The following is a 19,153-nucleotide window of genomic DNA, read 5'->3' as shown; positions in this document are numbered from 1 at the left end:
GGTGAAACTGTGATTCCATTACTCACACTGAAAAGTATCTTACTACAAAAGCAGCCACACTGACTTCAGTGGAACTTATGATTTAAAGTGCTATTCAATTAAATTTCAATATGAGTAAGGGGTTCACAATTTGGGCCACTGAAATGATCATCCAAACCTGTTTATGACTGCTATCTTTGAACCCAGCCCTGGATATCACTCCTTGCTTGGGCTATTTCCCATATTCCTTTTGTTTAGCACATATGATACCAATATTGTTCTCTAACAATTTTTTCAACATACTTCCATGGGGCAGACAGACCTGTTCTATTTGCCTTGACACACATTTCTGGCCAGCCAATTTCATATGGGGACCAGTTGATACTATACACTATATATAAAAATATCATTAATATGGGAAATTTTTGAAACAAATACGAAACATTTCTAAAATATTAATGGATTGGACTATGTATTGAAGCATGGTTATACTCTGAAAAGTGTGTAATAACAGAACCATCCTATCCTAATCAGCAGAGTTGATCCTGCTGCGTCTACTTACTTTTGTGACAAAATATTTTACTTAAGATTCTTGTAAGCCTTGCAGTGCCATGCAGCTATGTGAAAGAGAGTTGGATTCTATACCCAACACATACCAACACAATTGTGAACTACGTTTCAATTGCATAAACAAATTCTACTGTCAACTACACATGTGCAGCCTTACTGAAAACAATGGACTTGCAACACCTGGCATAATCTGACTCTCAGAATCTTTATTTTTTGGTGATGACGTATGAACCAAAAAGTACACGGCTTGATTTTCATATACCAGCCCCAGTTTGCCAGGCTAGCATTTAGCAGAGAAAAAGAACAAAACTATTTTTGGATATAAACTGAACAAATCTGATACAGAATCATTCATAGACAATGCACATGGAAACCCACTAGGCCATTTGTAGTCACTTTTCAGAGTTGAAGAATGCTTTTATGGGTTTTCTAAAAATATATAGGGCTAGCTTGAGAGAAAATACAAATTCTCTAGAAATGTAACCCTTGGATAAATTTCCACATGAAGCTTCCAATAATCTAAATCTTAAAAAAGTTGCCATTTGCTTTTGGATAAATAAATATAAACCAGATTCTGCTCATGGATGTTTAGATTTCTTCCTTTATTCAACTTAAAAATATCTATATCTCAACACTGCAGGAGATGCAGTTGTAAGGTCCCAGACTTACCCGGCTCTTGTCATATCAAAGTACTGTGTTGACATATGGCATCTGACATATAAGCTGGTGACTCTACTTACATATCATGCTGTTCAAAACTGCCTGTTACCGACATCCTACATGAGATCAGGAGTGGGGAAAAAATACCATATCTGTTAGGTGGCACATACATTTTTTTGCCACTTTGTCAAGTCTATAAAAGGCCTCCCGGCTAAGATATGATAGAGAAAAAACTTGACAAAATATCAAGTAAAGTAGGACCTCCTGACTCACTAGAATTCTATGCACCTGAACGATTTCTGAAATGGAGGATAACTAGAGAAAGATTTGCAGGCCAATAAGATATATAAATGACCTTTTCCCTTATTGGAATGTTACCATCTAGACTGGTCTCAACAAGGTGGTCACTTGATCAGTGCCAAAGACACATTTATGTCAAAAAATGTACACTCATCAAGTAGGTTACTATTTCTACCTTTTGTAGGAGAAAATACAAAAGCAGCTTGGGAAAAACCCCACATTCCTACAATAACAATAACAGAACACATACCTTTCAAGCTGTCTACAACCTCTGGAGTAACTGACAGATTTGATGAGAATGCGTGTTGCTTACACCGCTTGATCCATGTTTTAAAGGGGGGGGGGAACCCTTAAAGGAGGCTTAGACATTGATAACTGAAAGGAAGTTCCTGTAAACAAAGTCATACGGACCATGTCACCACCACCACCATCATCATCCTCCTACAAGCACACACAGTACACAAGGGAGATAAATCTTTTGACACTCAGTCTGAGCAAGTGAACAAAATACAAACATACCCACTGAAAAATAGATAGCAAAGAAACAGTCAGATCAAAAGAGACAGCAGCAGCAAAATATGTTAGCCCTCCACTCACAGGACCAATGGAATATAAAGTATGGATAATAGAAGAATCTTATCACCTGCAAAGGTAGAACAACAGGATCAAGCCAGAAATAATCTGCATCTAAGGAAAACCTTTATTTTGCTGGGCTTTATAGAGGCTGATATAGCCAGTTCAAATAAAAATTATTCATCTGCACCTAACTAGATAGTCATCAACAAGTGAGCAAAACAAATACATAAAACTGCAGGTGACTCTTTAACCAACAGAAAGGTTCCAAGACTACAGTAGAAGTTTTCAGCACTTCCTTTTCAAGAACATGAATCATATAAAGTTTCCAGAATAAATGAATCCTTTTCAACTTACTCTGATGTAGGCTAAAGCAGAATAATTTAGCTATAGTACATTTTTGAAACACAGACTGCTTACAACTAGAGATTATTCCAATATCTTGATGCTGGTAGTTTACCACACTGATGTTAAATTCTTCTGAGTGATATCACTGTGTGACAAAGTTCCTCCTCTATCAGGGTGGGTCCTGCGCTTATTGGAGGATTTTCTTGCCTCAGCGATTCACCATGTGGGTTGGGGAACAGCCCAGAGACCTTCCCCTGTGGAAGAACCCACATGCCAGGTCAATTGGGAGGTTTGGGGGGAACCCGGGCCTGCCCTCTATTCCAGGTTCCAGCCCAGGACCCTGTGGACTGCAGCTGTCTATAGTGCCTCCTGTAACAGCTACATGACAGCTACAACTCCCTGGGCTACTTCCCCCTGGCCTTCTCCAAACACCTTCCTCCCCATATCTGATAACGCTTGTGCTCCTCAGTCCTCCAGCAGCACACCCTCTCACTCTCGGCTCCTTGTGCCTCTTGCTCCCAGATCCTCACACTCACACCACAAACTGAAGTGAGCTCCTTTTAAAACCCAGGTACCCTGATTAGCTTGTCTTAATTGATTCTAGCAGCTTCTTCTTAATTGGCTCCAGGTGTTCTAATTAGCCTGCCTGCCTTAACTGGTTCTAGCAGGTTCCTGATTACTCTAGTGCAGCCCCTGCTCTGGTCACTCAGGGAACAGAAAACTACTCATCCAGTGACCAGTATATTTGCCCTCTACCAGACTCCTGTACCCCACTGGTCTGGGTCTGTCACAACTGTTACTATTTAGGTGTGTAACACTAAGACTGTGATAGGTACTTTGTAGAATGTTATGAAGACAGGTTGTGAAGAAGTTTGCACAACAGCTGTTCACATGATTCCTGACTCTACACAGTTATCTCAAGTTTTCTATGAAAAATTCACCCAGCTCAACTGAAAACTAAAATAAAATAGAAATGATTTCAGATTATCTCATTTCCAGTTGTCAGTCACTAATTTAAGGCACAATCACAGAAGCTCAACATCTTTTGAAAATCAGATGGGGTCAGTTAATGACAATACACAAAGGAACATCTTGACAGTTGTGTGCACTTTGAATGCAAGTATATTATTACCCATAATTTATGGTATTAGTACATCTACAACTTTAGGATAACATATCACTAGGTAAGGATAGATGCCCAGTAAATCACCACATGAACATCAATAGCAGATCTGCCCCCCGTACCTCCAAAAAACAAACAAAACCCTGTAAAAAATAGTGAAAAGGAGCCAAGGTTCTTATTTAGATTTCAGACTGCTGAGCTAATAAGCTTCAACTTGAAACCCACAAAACTAGCCTTTCCTTGCCCCTGTGCCAATTTATTAAAAAAAGTTCTTGTTAATATAGCATGCCTGAAGTGATCAAAATGACAGATGGCTGCCGCAGAAACAAATACTTTTTGGAGTACTGATCTTAATCAGAAAAGACTGACAGTGTCTCTTTAATCTTTTAATTAAAAAAGTACTTTTCATATAAAATAGAAGAGTATTTCTGTCTAGCATTTTCAAGTACTTTCTTTCATTTAAAAGTCCAAGTAATTTTAACTTTAATAACTCTTTGTCCTAATAATATGAAGAAGTCACTTTCTGATGCTCTATGAACATGGGAGTGGAGCCTTCCAACCAGGCCAGGCAATAAATAATAAAGCACTCAGCATTACAATGTCAGGTGTTAAGTTTGCATTTTTTAAATAATTAATAATAATCCTGCCATATAATATTTCTAGAGTGATTGCACACATTTAGAATACTTAAAATAATAAAAGATTCCATTTACAGACATTTTCCCAGATGTCCTGTGAAATGTATTTTTAGATGTATAACAGGCTTTTATCTTCCCCTCTGCCCCTCCAAAACACGTATTTTATACACTGCATTTCAGTTTTTAAATTCCCATGTTTTACATTTTGCAGTTTATAATATTGGAGATAACCACAAGTATGCTGTTCAAGGCTAATTCATGCAACCTGTGCTACTGAGATATTGTAGTGGCACATACCCAGGGTTAAGTCAGTACATAAATAGGCATGATCCTGCAACTGGATCCACACAGGCAGAACTTTGTGGCCTTAAGTCAGTGCAGCTCTGTGTGGACATAAAGGTTCCCCCATCTGGATACAATTACAGGACTGGGACAGCAGCCCAATGCAGGGCAAGATGTCTCCTGCTAGACTGGCACCCCATGCTACATGGCACTTTTTGCCTCAACTGTCAGGAACAGTGTGATTGCTCTTGTGAACTAGCGCTTACTGTACACAGCATACGTGGTTGCTGGACTGTGGTGCCCCCTTTGCACCTGGCAGGAGCCTAATTGTGTTAGCCATGCAAATCTGTCAGTGCATCTTGAGTGCCAAGTCAGGATAACATCTCTCCTCCCACATCATGCACAGTGCTGCTTATGCAGATTTGTACTTTCATGCAACCCTTTTACCAACAAATCTGTGTGTCAATCATTTGCCTGCATTTCCTGATCAAATTGTTTGTCAGGGAAAATTTGCTGCTCTGTTGTGGAAATAGCTTTTCCATCTGGCAAGGCTTAACATGGCAGAAGTGGGGAGAGGCAGGATGTACAGATGGATTTTATGGAGGAAGTTAGGGAAAGGTGCTGGCAAAGGCTGTAGCTGCAACTGTGGTACCAAGGTAGGAGAATGTCTGTGGGCTGAGGAGCAAATCATTGGAGCACCAAAGAATGGAAGTTCTCTGTGAAGATCCATGCTCTGTCTGCCCCATGACGAGAAGTAAAACTACTATGATGAACAACCCAAAGTAACCGTTTGTATTTTTTTTTGGCCCATAAGACCATATTTCTGGTTGTTCTATAGGTGACTGACCTCTATACAGTTTTAAGTTTTGACTGTTGAGACTAATGTTAGAGGAATCCCGCCCCAAAAGTGTGTTAGAGTTTCTACAGAAATGTTAAAAAGGAATGATTTGATATATTTTTGTATTATACAAACAAGGCTGTAAAGAGTGTCAAAATTACCTGGAAAACTCATGTAGGTCCTTTTGAAATAGTCCACATTTGAGAATTTTTCATGTTCAAGGCCCCAATTCTGCAGGGGGTTGGCCCATGTGAATCCAGTTACAGGAACAGGGCCTAATCAAGGCATTTAAATGCTGCTTTAGTTAAAAACCCAACACATCCTTAACTGCAAAGTCCCAGGATGCCTCTATAATCTTAGATTAACCTACTTGCTTTTCTCTTCTTTTACTAATTCAAAGAAATAAAGGTGTCATCATAAAAAAATTGCTTTCCTTACAAGTTCTGAATATTATGCAATCACCATTTTCTTGATAGGAAGCAAGTAATATGTCATGTTCTATTTACCAACCTTTGGGTTATAGATATTTTATGCTGGTCTTACTTTCAGAGCGAGAAAAAATAGAAATCACCAACCTAAGTATTTTTTCTTAAGTATCACCTGTGTCATTCTCCAGTACACTGCTCCCAGATGTAAACATTTTAATATCATATGTTGGCTCAGCGTACCAGAAATAGAGTTAATCTTTCTCACCACAAGATTTCAGGACAGTCAGTACCAGATTGCATCCACTATGCTTGTGAATTTCTTACTAAATAGTTTGCTTTTAATAATTACAGTTATCAAGTATGAGATTTGGGCAGAAGGAGAGGGATGAGAAGAGTCCAACATACTGGAGATGTGTCTGCTGTAGCTGCAAACATAATTAACTATTGCTTCCTAGAACAATTTATTGGGTTTTACAACTATCCGAAAGGTGCTAATGGCATCCTAACAGCAGCCCTGGATGATTCTAAAAAAAAAAAAAAAAAAAGACTAAAAGAAGGCATCCCAAATTTCAAAGGACCCTTACTTCTAATCTATCTGCTTACATAATGCACCCAGAATGGCATTTTGTAATGACAGCATCTTTCCAACAAATCAATAGTTATTTAATTCCCAACAAGCTCTCGAGTCCATTAAACCTGATTACATTCACCCATTTCAGTTGGGTGCAGTTATTTTTCCTACTCCGGCACTTAATCTATAACAGGAACTTATGAGAACTTTCAAAAGCAATTTCAGCATCAATCAGCATAGAGTGAAAGGCACAATTTGCTTGTAATTATTTATTGGACAGGATAGCAGAAGGTCTGACTGAGCTCTGGCGTCCGACCTTCACCCCCAAATTCTAATGGATATCACAGCCTGCTTGACGCTTCCAATTCTGTTATTGTGTCCGACTGCATAAAAAGTATTGTTAGCTTGCATGTGCCAGAAAGAAAGCATAATGGGCAGTCTTGAGTGGATCAATACATTTCTGCTTCATACATGTGTGTCTGATATTGAGTGAAATCTTAAGTGAAGGAGACAACTAGCAATCCTGGATTAGTGAATGGTCATTCCATTTGGAATAAACTGGCATTTTGTTGCTTCCTCTCTCTCCCCCCACACCACAGCCAACCTATTATAACAAACAAGGGATGCAATCAAAGTGGAAAACAAATACACCAAGTTTTTATTCTACTGACCATTCTATTGACACTGTAATACACTACATTGCACTTCTCTTAACTCCATTTCTTGTTCTTGTTAATGCATAATGACCTAATTATTGCCATATTTGGGATGCATAAGACTTGTACATTTTATTATATTTTGGCCATGCTATTTTGAATATTTTAAAGACTCCTCATTTTTTTAATACCATAAGCAAAGGGATACGTTTTCCTTAATAAACATCTTCAAGACAAACCTTTACAAAATCCTAAATTTATCTAGCAGTAAAAAACTGATGTGCTTTAGAAGTAAAAAATGAAGAAACAACTTCCCCTCCCCCCAAAACCAAAACAAAACAGACACCAAAAAATCCCATAATAGCCAGTTAACTTCTAAAACACAGAACTTTCCTATGGAACCAGATTCTTGCTATTTTTCAAGTTCAAAAACGCTGATTTGATCTATAAAAATAATATTTTTCACACCAAAAAAACCCCTCTTATTAAAACACAGACATTAATGTGAAGCATAATATATGAATTAATGCATATTTAATGCTTCTCATATTTGCTTTGCTAAAGCACTTAACTGAACCACATCATGATAAGTTACTTTGTCTCATGGTCTGCCGTGGGAATGCTGAGTCCCTCGGAAAGCTAGAATGGATAGCAAATCCTCTGCCCTGTGGTCAACCTCATGAAGCAAAGGCATGAATGTTAAACAGCAGTCAGATCAATACAAGCAAATATAGCTCAACTACACCATTTATTCAGCCATGAGAGATGTCAATACACAGATTAGGGTGATCCATCTTTTTGATTTCCTACTGTCTTCTCACTGACTACATGAGGGCTTTTGCCTGTATTAAAAGTGTTTGCTTTCTCAACCATAAAAATTCCAATTATTACTCTAAGTGCACTAGAGTTAAGTTGCTTGTTGGAAGCGGCCTAGCATTACCTGAACAAGTCCAGCGAAGTATGAGGCTGCTGGCAGAATCATGGGCACTCCGTATGGATGTAGCAAAACTCCTTGAGACGACAACATGGTTTAAGTGATTGTTATTACTCCCACTAATGCTAAACACATCAATTGAAAGTTAGGGAAAAATCTATATCCCAACTTCTTCCAAACTCAGAGCTAGAGCTAAGTAACTTCTTTCAGGGCCAAAGCCCACATCAGCTGTAAAAAAATAAAATAAAAAAAATAAAAATACAATAAAATAAATTGATTTCAGCAACTCCTAATGTTAAAATTTTCTTCAGAGACAACAGATAGCAAAAGAACAGCTGCAAAGCTAAGTCTATTAAAAGGGAAGGTGCTATTTTGAGAGCAGCTTAAATAACATGACTTACCGACTACTCTTCGTTAATTTAGATTTTTAAAAGAAATACCCATGCCAAGATCCTCCAAGTTGTTCCTGGCAGATGAAAGAAGACTGGAATTCATTTTGGTTACAATACAGGGGAATACATACCAATGGTAACTATTGTAGAAGCTAGTCTTTTAGAAATCATGTATATATATACTATTAAAATAGCAGCATTCGAATAAGAATTTAAAATTTAGTCTTATGCTACTTATATACACATTGTCATTATTTTGCTTGATTGCCTTTCGTCTATTTTGAGTATTTCTCAGTAGTTAAATATTTGTATTGTAATGTTGCCTCTATTCATTGTTCAATGGTCTAGTATAATCTTTTCCAACCATTTACAATGTACTGTTTTTGTTGCATTTATCACACAGTATTTTAAAGGTGAACTGACTATAATTTCACAGAATTTTGCATTCCTTCTCCTATTAAACTTATATCCTCGCTGTAAGAGAGATAAAGCATAGTCTATCCTGCCGTAACCCAAACAAAATGGCCTTGTTATTTAATGTACTCTCTATTTCTATCTCTCTCTATCTAAGCAGTTTCATTTGAGATAAAACAAACTTGAAAGAAACAGTTTTCCAAAGTGTACTAGTCATTAGGATCTATGTTCAAATATACAGCCTATAATGTGCCTTCAGTTGCAAATATGATTAATGATATTGATTAAAAATTAGGCTTTTTTCTTCGCTACAGAATTACTTAGGTGCTTAAAACTTCCTTTTACAAATTAAAAATATCATTTCCTTCAGTCTCTGAATAGCCAGGATGCTTCACACCACTAATTCCAGTTACTTGATTTTGCTGCATAATTACTTTTCTAGATAACTAACTGCAGACAAGATTTGATGTGATATTCAATTATTTAATGTCACATTTTGGCCATATTGAAAGATTTTCAGTAATTGACTCTCATGTATCAAAGCAGCCATGTTACATGATTTAGAAATCTCCCCACAGCAGCTGCATGATGACCTCTGTTACTAATGGCCTTACACCATTTCTAACTTTAGATGCTGAATTGTGACCTTCTATGCTGGTTTTTCTTTTCTGAGAGAGAGAGAGATTGCCATTGAGGACACAGCAATCATCACATGATAGAATAATGTTTACCCATCTCTGTCTTCTGTTCATAGAGAGCTCCACTTTTCTGTTGGGGATAGTACTGTTCACATTAGTTATCTAAATATACTAGGCTATTAATCATATCCCGTGTTCTTCTTATTATTAATAAGTTACAGAACTCTCTACAATCTAATTATCAGGCATACACCAGGCTGACACATGGGGCTTATTGCTTAAAGTTTTTCATCAACTCCATTACAAAACCACTTATTAACCTTAATACAGAAATACATAAACAAAAGCCAAATAGCAGAATGTGCATTGCAGCCAAACTCCTTTAAAATTATTAAAATTATTATAGAATGTGTTTTGGTTTGATTTACAACATTTGTTTGGTCTAAACAGTGCAAAAACCAGCCTACATTTAAAGATAAAAGGGGAATTGGAAATCATGTGCTGGATCTGACATGGGGCTCCCCCAGTCTCTCCGGCTAAAGCTGTTCTGCTATGGATAAATACTTCAACACATATTGGGACAGAGAGAGAGGGAGAGAACACGACTCTGTAGTTCAGTGATCAGGGCACCCACTTGGAGAGCAGGAGACATGGAGTCAAGTCCCCCTGCTCCAACCATTCTTCCTTTATTTATCCACGGTGGAACAGCTTCCACAGTAGAGACTGAAGGAGCCCCACATCAGAATATTCCATAGCTCAGTGGTTAAAGATCTTTTTGAGAGGTGGGAGAGGCCTGTTCAAATCCTCCCTTCCCCTCTACCAGGGACAGAGAAATTGAACCTGGGTCTCCCACATCTCAGGTGAGTATTCTAGCCACTAGGCTAAAAGGGAGTACTTCCACAACACTTTTGAATGGGGCCAGATCAGTCCCCTTGGGCAAGTTAGGTAACTGAACACCTCTTTTCCCCGAGTTAAGGTTTGTGAATTGCTCTGGAGCATAGGTGGGAGATAGGCATCCAGATGCCTAGAGTGAGCAACAGTGTGCATGTCCAGAGGCAGAAACTTAGGTGCCTAGGGAATGTTTACATTGAAAAGCGTAGGTGCCAAGTGAGATTAGGCACCTATGGGGTTTGGTGTGAGTTTTGTGGATCACCGTGGAGGATTTAGGCACCTAAACAAGGGACTTACATGACTAAGAAGCTATGTGGATTCTACCCTATCTCTTGGTCATTTTTGTTTCAGCACGTAAGCAATACGGAGACTTGAGAATAATGAAAATACTGAAGTGTCACAGTTGTCTTAAAAGCATTTTCCATTCACTGCTTTGCAATTCTGGAATACATACAAAATACTTTGAAAATAAACGGTATTTAGCTGTTTTAATGAAACATTTAATCAAACATTGCCTCATTATAACAACATGCCTCTAAATGCTAAGTAGTATGACAATTTAAATTCAAGTTCTGGCTGTCTGGTTGTGCCCTTTTGGGGCTATCCCATGTGTGCACCAGCTAGCTCCCAGTTCACGCAAACCTCTGTAAATCAAAAACACAGAAATATACACAGCCTTACTCACAACCTCTTCCTGTGCCAGATTCTGATCTCATGCCACAACTCCACTGGCTTCAACAATTTACACCAACATAACTGATATCAGAATAAAGCCCCAGAAAAGCTTTGATTTGTTACAAGTTTTTCAGACCTCTTTTTGCCTTATTTTTATTTCCACTTTGGAAGAATATTCTGATAACCTAGGGCTTGATCCTGTAAGGTGCCTGGCCCCAGTCATGCAGAATATTTAAGTATGTTAATAGTCCATTTACTTCAAATGGCTCATCTCATGCTTAAAGTTAAGGATGCGCAAAGACAATGCTTTGGCTGGATCGGGGCCAAAATGCTCAGCACTCTGAAAGATTAATCCTCTATTGAGGGCATGGATGGTAACAAATTCTCCTCCAGCCTCCCCTTGCTGCCTTAGTGCCTGTAATAAAATTGGGTTTGGTGGGACAGGGGAGCCCAGCTATTTCAAACAACCCTTCAGTTTTAATTGTCAAGGTGTTTTCTTTTAGAAAACTATTACAATGCTGATATAAAAACAAACAACAACAACAAAAAACCACCTTCAATATGCTAACTGAAGGGATGGTTTGTTTCAGCTACCTGTTCCCAAGCCCAAGTTTTCATTAAGAATTCTCAAGGAACTAGAGGAAACTGAGGAATGACTCCTCCCCTTTTAAAAAAAAGAATAAAAGAAAAGCAGAAATGAAAAAAAATTGATATGTAAAAATACCGGTACTCTCCTTTTTCTTTCACCAGGAACTATTTTTTTACAACTAGTGCTAAAAGAAAAATATTTTTGTAAAGTATATATGCTCCAGGGTACATTGCTTGATTTAAAAAATGGGCACTACATTTTAAGCATTCAGCTATATTAGGATGTATATTCCTGGGTGACATCACCTGAACTGCAGCCCAGATACTCATAAATGCACGCCCTCTTTCAGCTCATTGTTAAACAAACACTCATGGCTTTTCCCATCAAGTAAACAACACATCATTTGAGTTAATTCATGTAGGGGATTCAAAATATCCACACTGCAGATGAATTGAGCAATCAATTAGACTTCCAAAAACTGGCAAAGTAACTAGACAACGGGTTTGCCTCTTTGCCTTCTACAGCTGTGTTCAGCAAAGACACTGCTACTACAGACATGAAATGTTCTAGTTCAGGTTCCGCTGCTTCCATACTAAAGCAATAATCTGAAATCAAACTGAGAGAAATAAATTACGGAATATGTCTGTGAATTGGGCAACATGTTATAGATCATGAAACAAAGAGGGTGAGGAAAGGGTCAGGGTGCTTATCTTAAATCAATACAGTTCTAAGTGAGACTTTAAATAAGGATGGGGGAGCGGGGGGACAAAAGTTTTTTAGGCAAAAGTAGAGGCCTATTTTTATTACAATTTAAGATAAGCAGGCTTGAGAATTATGCCCAAAACCACTCTGCCGGGGCATTCAGGAAAGATCCCTGCAATGAAGTCCTCGGCCAACCAATGGTGCACACTCTTAGCACAGTCTCAGAAGGTACAGATGGCAAAGTTCTATCCAGTCCATCCCCTTTCCAATGCAGGATTGCTCTTTACTTTACATTTCCTAGCTCCTCATCCTACCTAGTTTCAAATGTCCCAAAGGAAGTCTTTTCAAACTCATCCTGAGACACTATATCTGAGCTAAATACAATACTATACTGAAGTTCCTCCACACAATATTCAGCCTAAATTTTCCATCTTAGTTTCATCCTAACTTTATGAATATTAGAATAAATATTTCCGCTATCTCCTTAGTGTATACACCCTATTTGTAGCCTATGATCACACTCCCATTGGCCAAGCTATATTTCACTCATTTCATCTTTCCTCATAGATCAAGCCCTCCCACCTAAAGATCATCTTTCTTAGTCTTCCCTGAACTCCCTGCAGGTTGTCCCTGAAATATATCAGTGGTGTGGTAATGGGATGCCCAGAACTAAGTGTAGCACCTAATTGTTTATCAACACTCTATTACAGTCTCTTGGCCAGTTTTCGGTTCTTCACCCAGTTCTGTTTCCAGCCATTAGGCTAACAAAATGTTAGGTGCAGTATCGTGTCCGTTTTATAAGACAGAGAGTGAAAACGGCCATTGGTCACTCCTTGCTGATGTAAGTAGGCTCAGAGGCTGCCTCAAGAATTATTAGGCACAGCCATTAAACAAAAGGTCAGCAAATTGCGGAGCCTCACTTCTCCACTCTTCAGTTTTTCTACCATTGTTATGTCACATGATGGCTGCCCCTTGCATCACAACACTGGTTTTCCCACGACCTTATCCCTCACCTACCACCTCAGTTCCTGGAAAGAAACTGTCAGAGATCAGAGGCTGGAAACACAGTTCAACAAATGGAAAGCCTTGCAGCTGCTCAAGCTTGGTCTCCTCCCTCAGATGCTGCTTCTATTCCTGCTCTTCCGACCACAGCTTCAAGTATCCAGTTTGGTGCTAAAGGGCAAACCACACCAACAGCCAGCTTCCAACTCCACTACCTCTATCATAGTTAATAATGGGGCTGAAGCACAACAAAGAACCCTTTAAGGGTATGTCTACGCAGCAAAGAAAAATCTGCTGCTGGGCTGTGCCAGCCAACTTGGGCTTGCGGGGCTCTGGATGCCGGACATTTTCATAGATGTATAGACTTCCAGGCCTGCGCTGGAGCCTGGGCTTTAGGACCCTGCAATGTGTGAGGGTCTCAGAACTTGGGCTCCAGCCCAAGCCCAGAAGTCGACACAGCAATAAAACAGCCCCATAGCCCAAGTCCCATGAGCCCTAGTCGGCTGGCACAGGCCAGGTGTGGGCTTTTCTTTTCTGTGTAGACATAAATGACTACAACCACCATACACTCACATTTGGCCACATCACATATTCCAAAGACTTTGCCACATAAGCCTGTACCAGAAGTCTGGTTCATCCAGACCAAGAAAATGAGATTAAAGAGTTTGGTTTAGGGCCCTAGCTATGCCCAGCATGTAGGATAGGGATGAGCCTCGGGGATTACAACTGTGTGGGTCTGTCTTTCCTCCCAAGTGTATGGAACTTGTGTGGGGTTCAGCATATTTGGTAGTACCACGCGTTTGTGCTAAAAAAAGCATTTTCCTTTGAAAGTGATTTCTGATCATATAAGTGCTGGGAGACACCTTAGAAATTAGCTAAGGCTCAAAATTAATGATAGCTAGTTCCTTGCAGCATATGGACTGTGGTCTCCCCATCACCATGGCTGAATCAGGTATGTACCAATACAATGGGCATGCTGGAAAGGGAGAAGGAGTTTCCACCACAGAGAAAAGAGTTGCTCAATTTTTTTTAAAGGATGGCAAATCTGGTGATTTTAAGGCTGTGTTCTAGTCTGATTGGTTTAATGGTTTTATGGGAATTGGTGGAAGATTATCCTCAGCAAAAAGGCAGGAAATATGTTTGGGAGGGCTTTTGTAGTGGTTTTAGGAGACCATAGAAAAGGTCCTAATATTCACATTCAGGGCAAGTTAGTTCCTTTGGGATGATATTCTGATATTGTTAGAATAATATATCAACAAGTGCTGACTGATGATTGCATTGACAACTGCTTTCTCCTATTTCCCCTGCCCTAGCTGAGGGTCTCACATGTGAGCACTGTCCCTTAGGAAACATCTGTACCTAAAGCAACAATGATAAATGATCCAGTTGACCTCCAGATGTCTTCTGTATTGCCAGTTCTTTGACCAGCTCACAGCCCTAAATCCCAAAAATGGAATCGTGTTCACTCTGTATCTTTTCCAAGTATACCCTGAAGACGTTGATCTGCTTAGTTTTACCGTAAAAGGGACATGTTGTTATGACATGGATATGCCAATATTACTAGCTCACTTCTTTAGCTTCAGAGGACTTCAGTTCCTACTTAGGTCATAACTGAAGACACACAGTTTTCATCTACAACCCTTTATCACAGTAATTTCTGTTTACTGAGCCCTTTACCACAGTAATTTCTGTTTACTGAGTCATAAACCTCTATTCACTTACATAAGCCTTGATACTTGAAGGACTTTCCAGATCTCAGATCAGAGGCTGGGCTTCCCCTTCTTTCCCAATAAAAGGGCCTATCATCATCCTTACATATCCAAGCAGTGAGCTCGACACCGTGACTTGAGTAATTTCTCCCTCTTGAAAAGACAGACAGGTAGAGAACCTGCTTCGCCTTCCTTCCTGTGCATGCAGAATAGAAGCACTCAAATTAACTGTTTGCCTGCTTTTTTTAAGTTTCAGAGTAACAGCCGTGTTAGTCTGTATCCGCAAAAAGAAGAACAGGAGGACTTGTGGCACCTTAGAGACTAACAAATTTATTAAAGCATAAGCTTTCGTGGACTACAGCCCACTTCTTCGGATGCATATAGAATGGAACATATAATGAGGAGATATATATACACACATACAGAGAGCATAAACAGGTGGGAGTTGTCTTACCAACTCTGAGAGGCCAATTAATTAAGAGAAAAAAAAAAAAAAACTTTTGAAGTGATAATCAAGCTAGCCGAGTACAGACAGTGTGATAAGAAGTGTGAGAGTACTTACAAGGGGAGATAGAGTCAACGTTTGTAATGGCTCAGCCATTCCCAGTCCTTATTCAAACCGGAGTTGATTGTGTCTAGTTTGCATATCAATTCTAGCTCTGCAGTTGACTCTATCTCCCCTTGTAAGTACTCTCACACTTCTTATCACACTGTCTGTACTCGGCTAGCTTGATTATCACTTCAAAAGTTTTTTTTTTTTTTTTTTTTTTTTTCTCTTAATTAATTGGCCTCTCAGAGTTGGTAAGACAACTCCCACCTGTTTATGCTCTCTGTATGTGTGTATATATATCTCCTCATTATATGTTCCATTCTATATGCATCCGAAGAAGTGGGCTGTAGTCCACGAAAGCTTATGCTCTAATAAATTTGTTAGTTTCTAAGGTGCCACAAGTCCTCCTGTTCTTCTTTCTGCTTTTTTTAGGATCCCACAGGTATGCTCATGTAAACCTATCAGCCTGCCACCTACACCACCTTCATTGACAAAAACAAGGCAATATGGATTTTGGGGCTTCACTAATTTAATGGCTCAGACACCGGATAAGCAAGGAAGGTAACCCGGACATTAGGCTATGAGAGAAATCACACAGAAATTCATTTTTCAAAATCCCTCTCTTCCCTCCCATTTTGGTGGCTCTCTCTCCCTTTAGAAATGCCAGATACTTGAAGTTGTTCCAAAGCTTATGGTGACACAAGGCCAGCTTTAACAAATCAGCTCCTAAGAAGGCTCGGGCTGGTTAGGAAGTCTGTGGCTTTGAACGTTTTTATTTGTTAAAGGAGCTCCCTTGCTCATGGGTTGTTGCCCTGGACCACACAGAGCTGTCCATTGCAATGCTGAAGGAAACAATTATTGCTTGGTCTACCAAGATCTCCTATATGGTTTCTATTGCCTTATGCACACAAAAAATATTTCTTGTCCTGACCCCGGGACCCTAAGAGCCCTTTTGTACTAACTGGCAAAGGGCACACTCAACACACACTTTGCCAGAATATTTAGCCAAACAGCATCTTGTAAGGTCTCATGTGAAAACTGGTGATGGATATCACTGTGTGGTGTACATATGGGTTGTTCATAAAAAATTATGTATGGGTACTGGAAATATGTTCTTAAAATAGGTTTTTAGAGGTTAAGGATGCAAAGTCTGCCCTAGACAAAGGAATTTTGTTTTCCCTGTTTGCCTGTGTCTCCAATACAAGTTGAGCAATGGTGAGGCGGACAGACTGGTGTGGAAGGGAGCTGGCAATCCAGCAAAATTCACTCTCATTGACACAGAGGGGTAACACAGTGGCTTATGGTTCTGGGCTGCCCTGAGGAGAGCATCAAAGACTCACATAGTTTAATATGGTAGTGAGCATAATTAGGCTTGGAATTATTAGATTTTTGTCAGTAAATATCATTAAACATCAATTTCACTGCACATACACAAATCAATGAAAAAATATTTCCATTGATAACAACATTTACAGACAGGAAAAGTAAGAAAAGTAAGAAAAATGCTGCCTGTGAACTTAGAGTTTGATTTAACTATATTTACTTTGTATATTTTGACTTCATGTTGACTGTTTATGTTTGAACAGTTATAAAGCTTGAACTTTTTGAAATCTACCGTCATCAAATAATTATCTGACATACCCTGTTGTCTCACCCCTCCCCATAATTTCCTGCTACTTTGAAAGCTTCAATTGATAACAAAATTAAAATGCTTAAAAATAAACATAGATCATATCTGATTAAGGCCTTGTCTACACTAAAGGAAAAAGTCGATCTAAATTACGCAATTTGAGTTATGTGAATGGTATAACTCGAATCGATGTAGCTTAGAGCTACTTACCGCGGGGTCCACACTATGCGACATCGACGGGAGACGCTCTCCCGTTGACTCCCCTTACTCTTCTCAATCAGCTGGAGTACAGGAGTCTACAAGAGAGCGATTGGCGGTCAATTTAGCGGGTCTTCACTAGACCCACTAAATCGACCACTGATGCATCGATCACCGCAGCATCGATCCTCCAGTAAGTGTAGACAAGCCCTAAATCATCAAAATAAAAATTGAATTCTGCCAAGCTTATGTATAATGCAGGAATGGGCTACATCACTTGCACTTATGGCAACACCACTCTGGCTTCCTACCTTTTTTGTGAAGGACCAGGGCTACTTGACCAAAACTATATATCTCTGTAATCTACTACTCCTAGTATACTGAATCTCCTCTTCAGTGCTGCCTTCTATACTGCTCTGGTGGGGACAATCCAGGCCCCATGTCCAATCCACATTGGCATTCTCCACCATGGAGACCTGTGCCTGTGACCTAGGACTTTTGACCTTTACCTGTGTGTTTCTCCAAAACAAATCAGAGGTGCTTAGGTATACCCCTCAACCTCAAACACTTCCCACAATTCCTTTTTGGGTCAAGATCCCAACAATTATAACACCCTGAAATTTCAGATTTAAATAGCTGAAATCAAGAAATTTGCAATTTTTAGAATCCTCTGAATGTGAAATTGACTAAAATGGACCATGAGTTTGGTAGGGCCTTATATATTAGGACACAACACTCTGCAACAGAATGTCTGCTCTCAGCTGTCCTCCAGTAGACACTGACATTTGTTAGACAGGATCATAGAACCATAATGACTCATTCATTCTAAATCAGTGCATCCAAGCTATGTGTCATTGCTGATTACCAGACTCAAGTTATGGGTAGATCCACCATTTTTCATCATTACATCAGGCCCAAGGAAGTTTTCCCCACAACTGCACAGCCATCTAACATGTCTACTATTTCTCAAATATGTTACTCCTCTGCTTCACCTGGAATGGTGGAGCATCAAGCTACTATGCAGTGTACAGATTTTTCAGCACAACTTTCTCCCGTTAATACACAAGTTATCTGCTGGCAAAGACTTTGGCTCCCAGCTTAGCTTACCTTTGAGGAAAGTTCATCTCACTTGGACTGATGGTGATCGCAGCTATGGCCTCTATTTATAAACACCACCACTACAGCCATGTGCACGGATAGGGTGATCATCATTCACCTTAGGGGCATCAATCTCATTAAAGACAGCAGCGTGGAATGGATGTTCTAAGTGAACAGTAACTGGATTCCACTGACAAGTAAATCATTCAAAGCCACCAAGTAACTATTTTCCAAACTCTAAATGAGACAAAACTTGGACAGCAGCTAACAAAAACTGTGTGGTAGACTGCTCAGGAGGAATTTCAGTTTAGAACTGAGGATCTCCCTATTCCCTTAGGAGATACAGCATCTAGGCACGAGAAGGTGAAGTATAATTGTCCCAGCTTATTTCATACTCAGGGTATGCACTTCTCTGACAATGACTTTTCTTTTTAAATTTTTTTTGCCATTTTACCCTAGCTTGAGGTTTAGCTAGGATCTATGTAGAGGGTAAAGCCAGCTAAACTCATGGCTACCACCATCAAAAGCAGGCAATCCTGACAGCAGATATCAGAAGAGTCGTACTGACTAATAAAAAAGGTCAGTTAGCCTCCAAACCTGTGGTTGAGAAATAGGAAAGATGCACTATTCTGCAAAGATATGCACTTTCCTGTAGAGATTCAGCATCAACCCAGAATCCAGGGTGGATGGATCTGGTTTTATGGGAACATGCTATCTCTGATGTTATCTCATACAGTAGTTCTGCAGAACTGTAGTCTTATTTAG

The 19,153-nt window shown here is 39.4% G+C and overlaps 1 protein-coding gene across 26 annotated transcripts in view; it reads right to left on the bottom strand.

Moving 5' to 3' along the window:
* RBFOX1 (RNA binding fox-1 homolog 1) overlaps nucleotides 1-19,153 on the bottom strand; it is a 2,469,250-nt gene that overhangs the window by 360,859 nt on the left and 2,089,238 nt on the right. For 7 of the 26 annotated variants that reach the window (XM_054041271.1, XM_054041269.1, XM_054041270.1 and 4 more), the window contains exon 1: nucleotides 7,907-7,993. The exons of the other annotated variants lie outside the window; for them this stretch is intronic. In XM_054041271.1, coding sequence (XP_053897246.1) covers nucleotides 7,907-7,993 — 87 coding nt within the window. Of the gene's footprint in view, nucleotides 1-7,906; nucleotides 7,994-19,153 lie in introns of those variants that run through there. 26 annotated transcript variants of the gene reach the window in all.

Source organism: Malaclemys terrapin, chromosome 10 (genome assembly GCF_027887155.1).
Source record: "Malaclemys terrapin pileata isolate rMalTer1 chromosome 10, rMalTer1.hap1, whole genome shotgun sequence".
Classification (NCBI taxonomy): Eukaryota; Metazoa; Chordata; order Testudines; family Emydidae; genus Malaclemys; species Malaclemys terrapin.
Note: the sequence above shows the minus strand (reverse complement) of the source record. Positions and strands in the feature narration are given on the sequence as shown.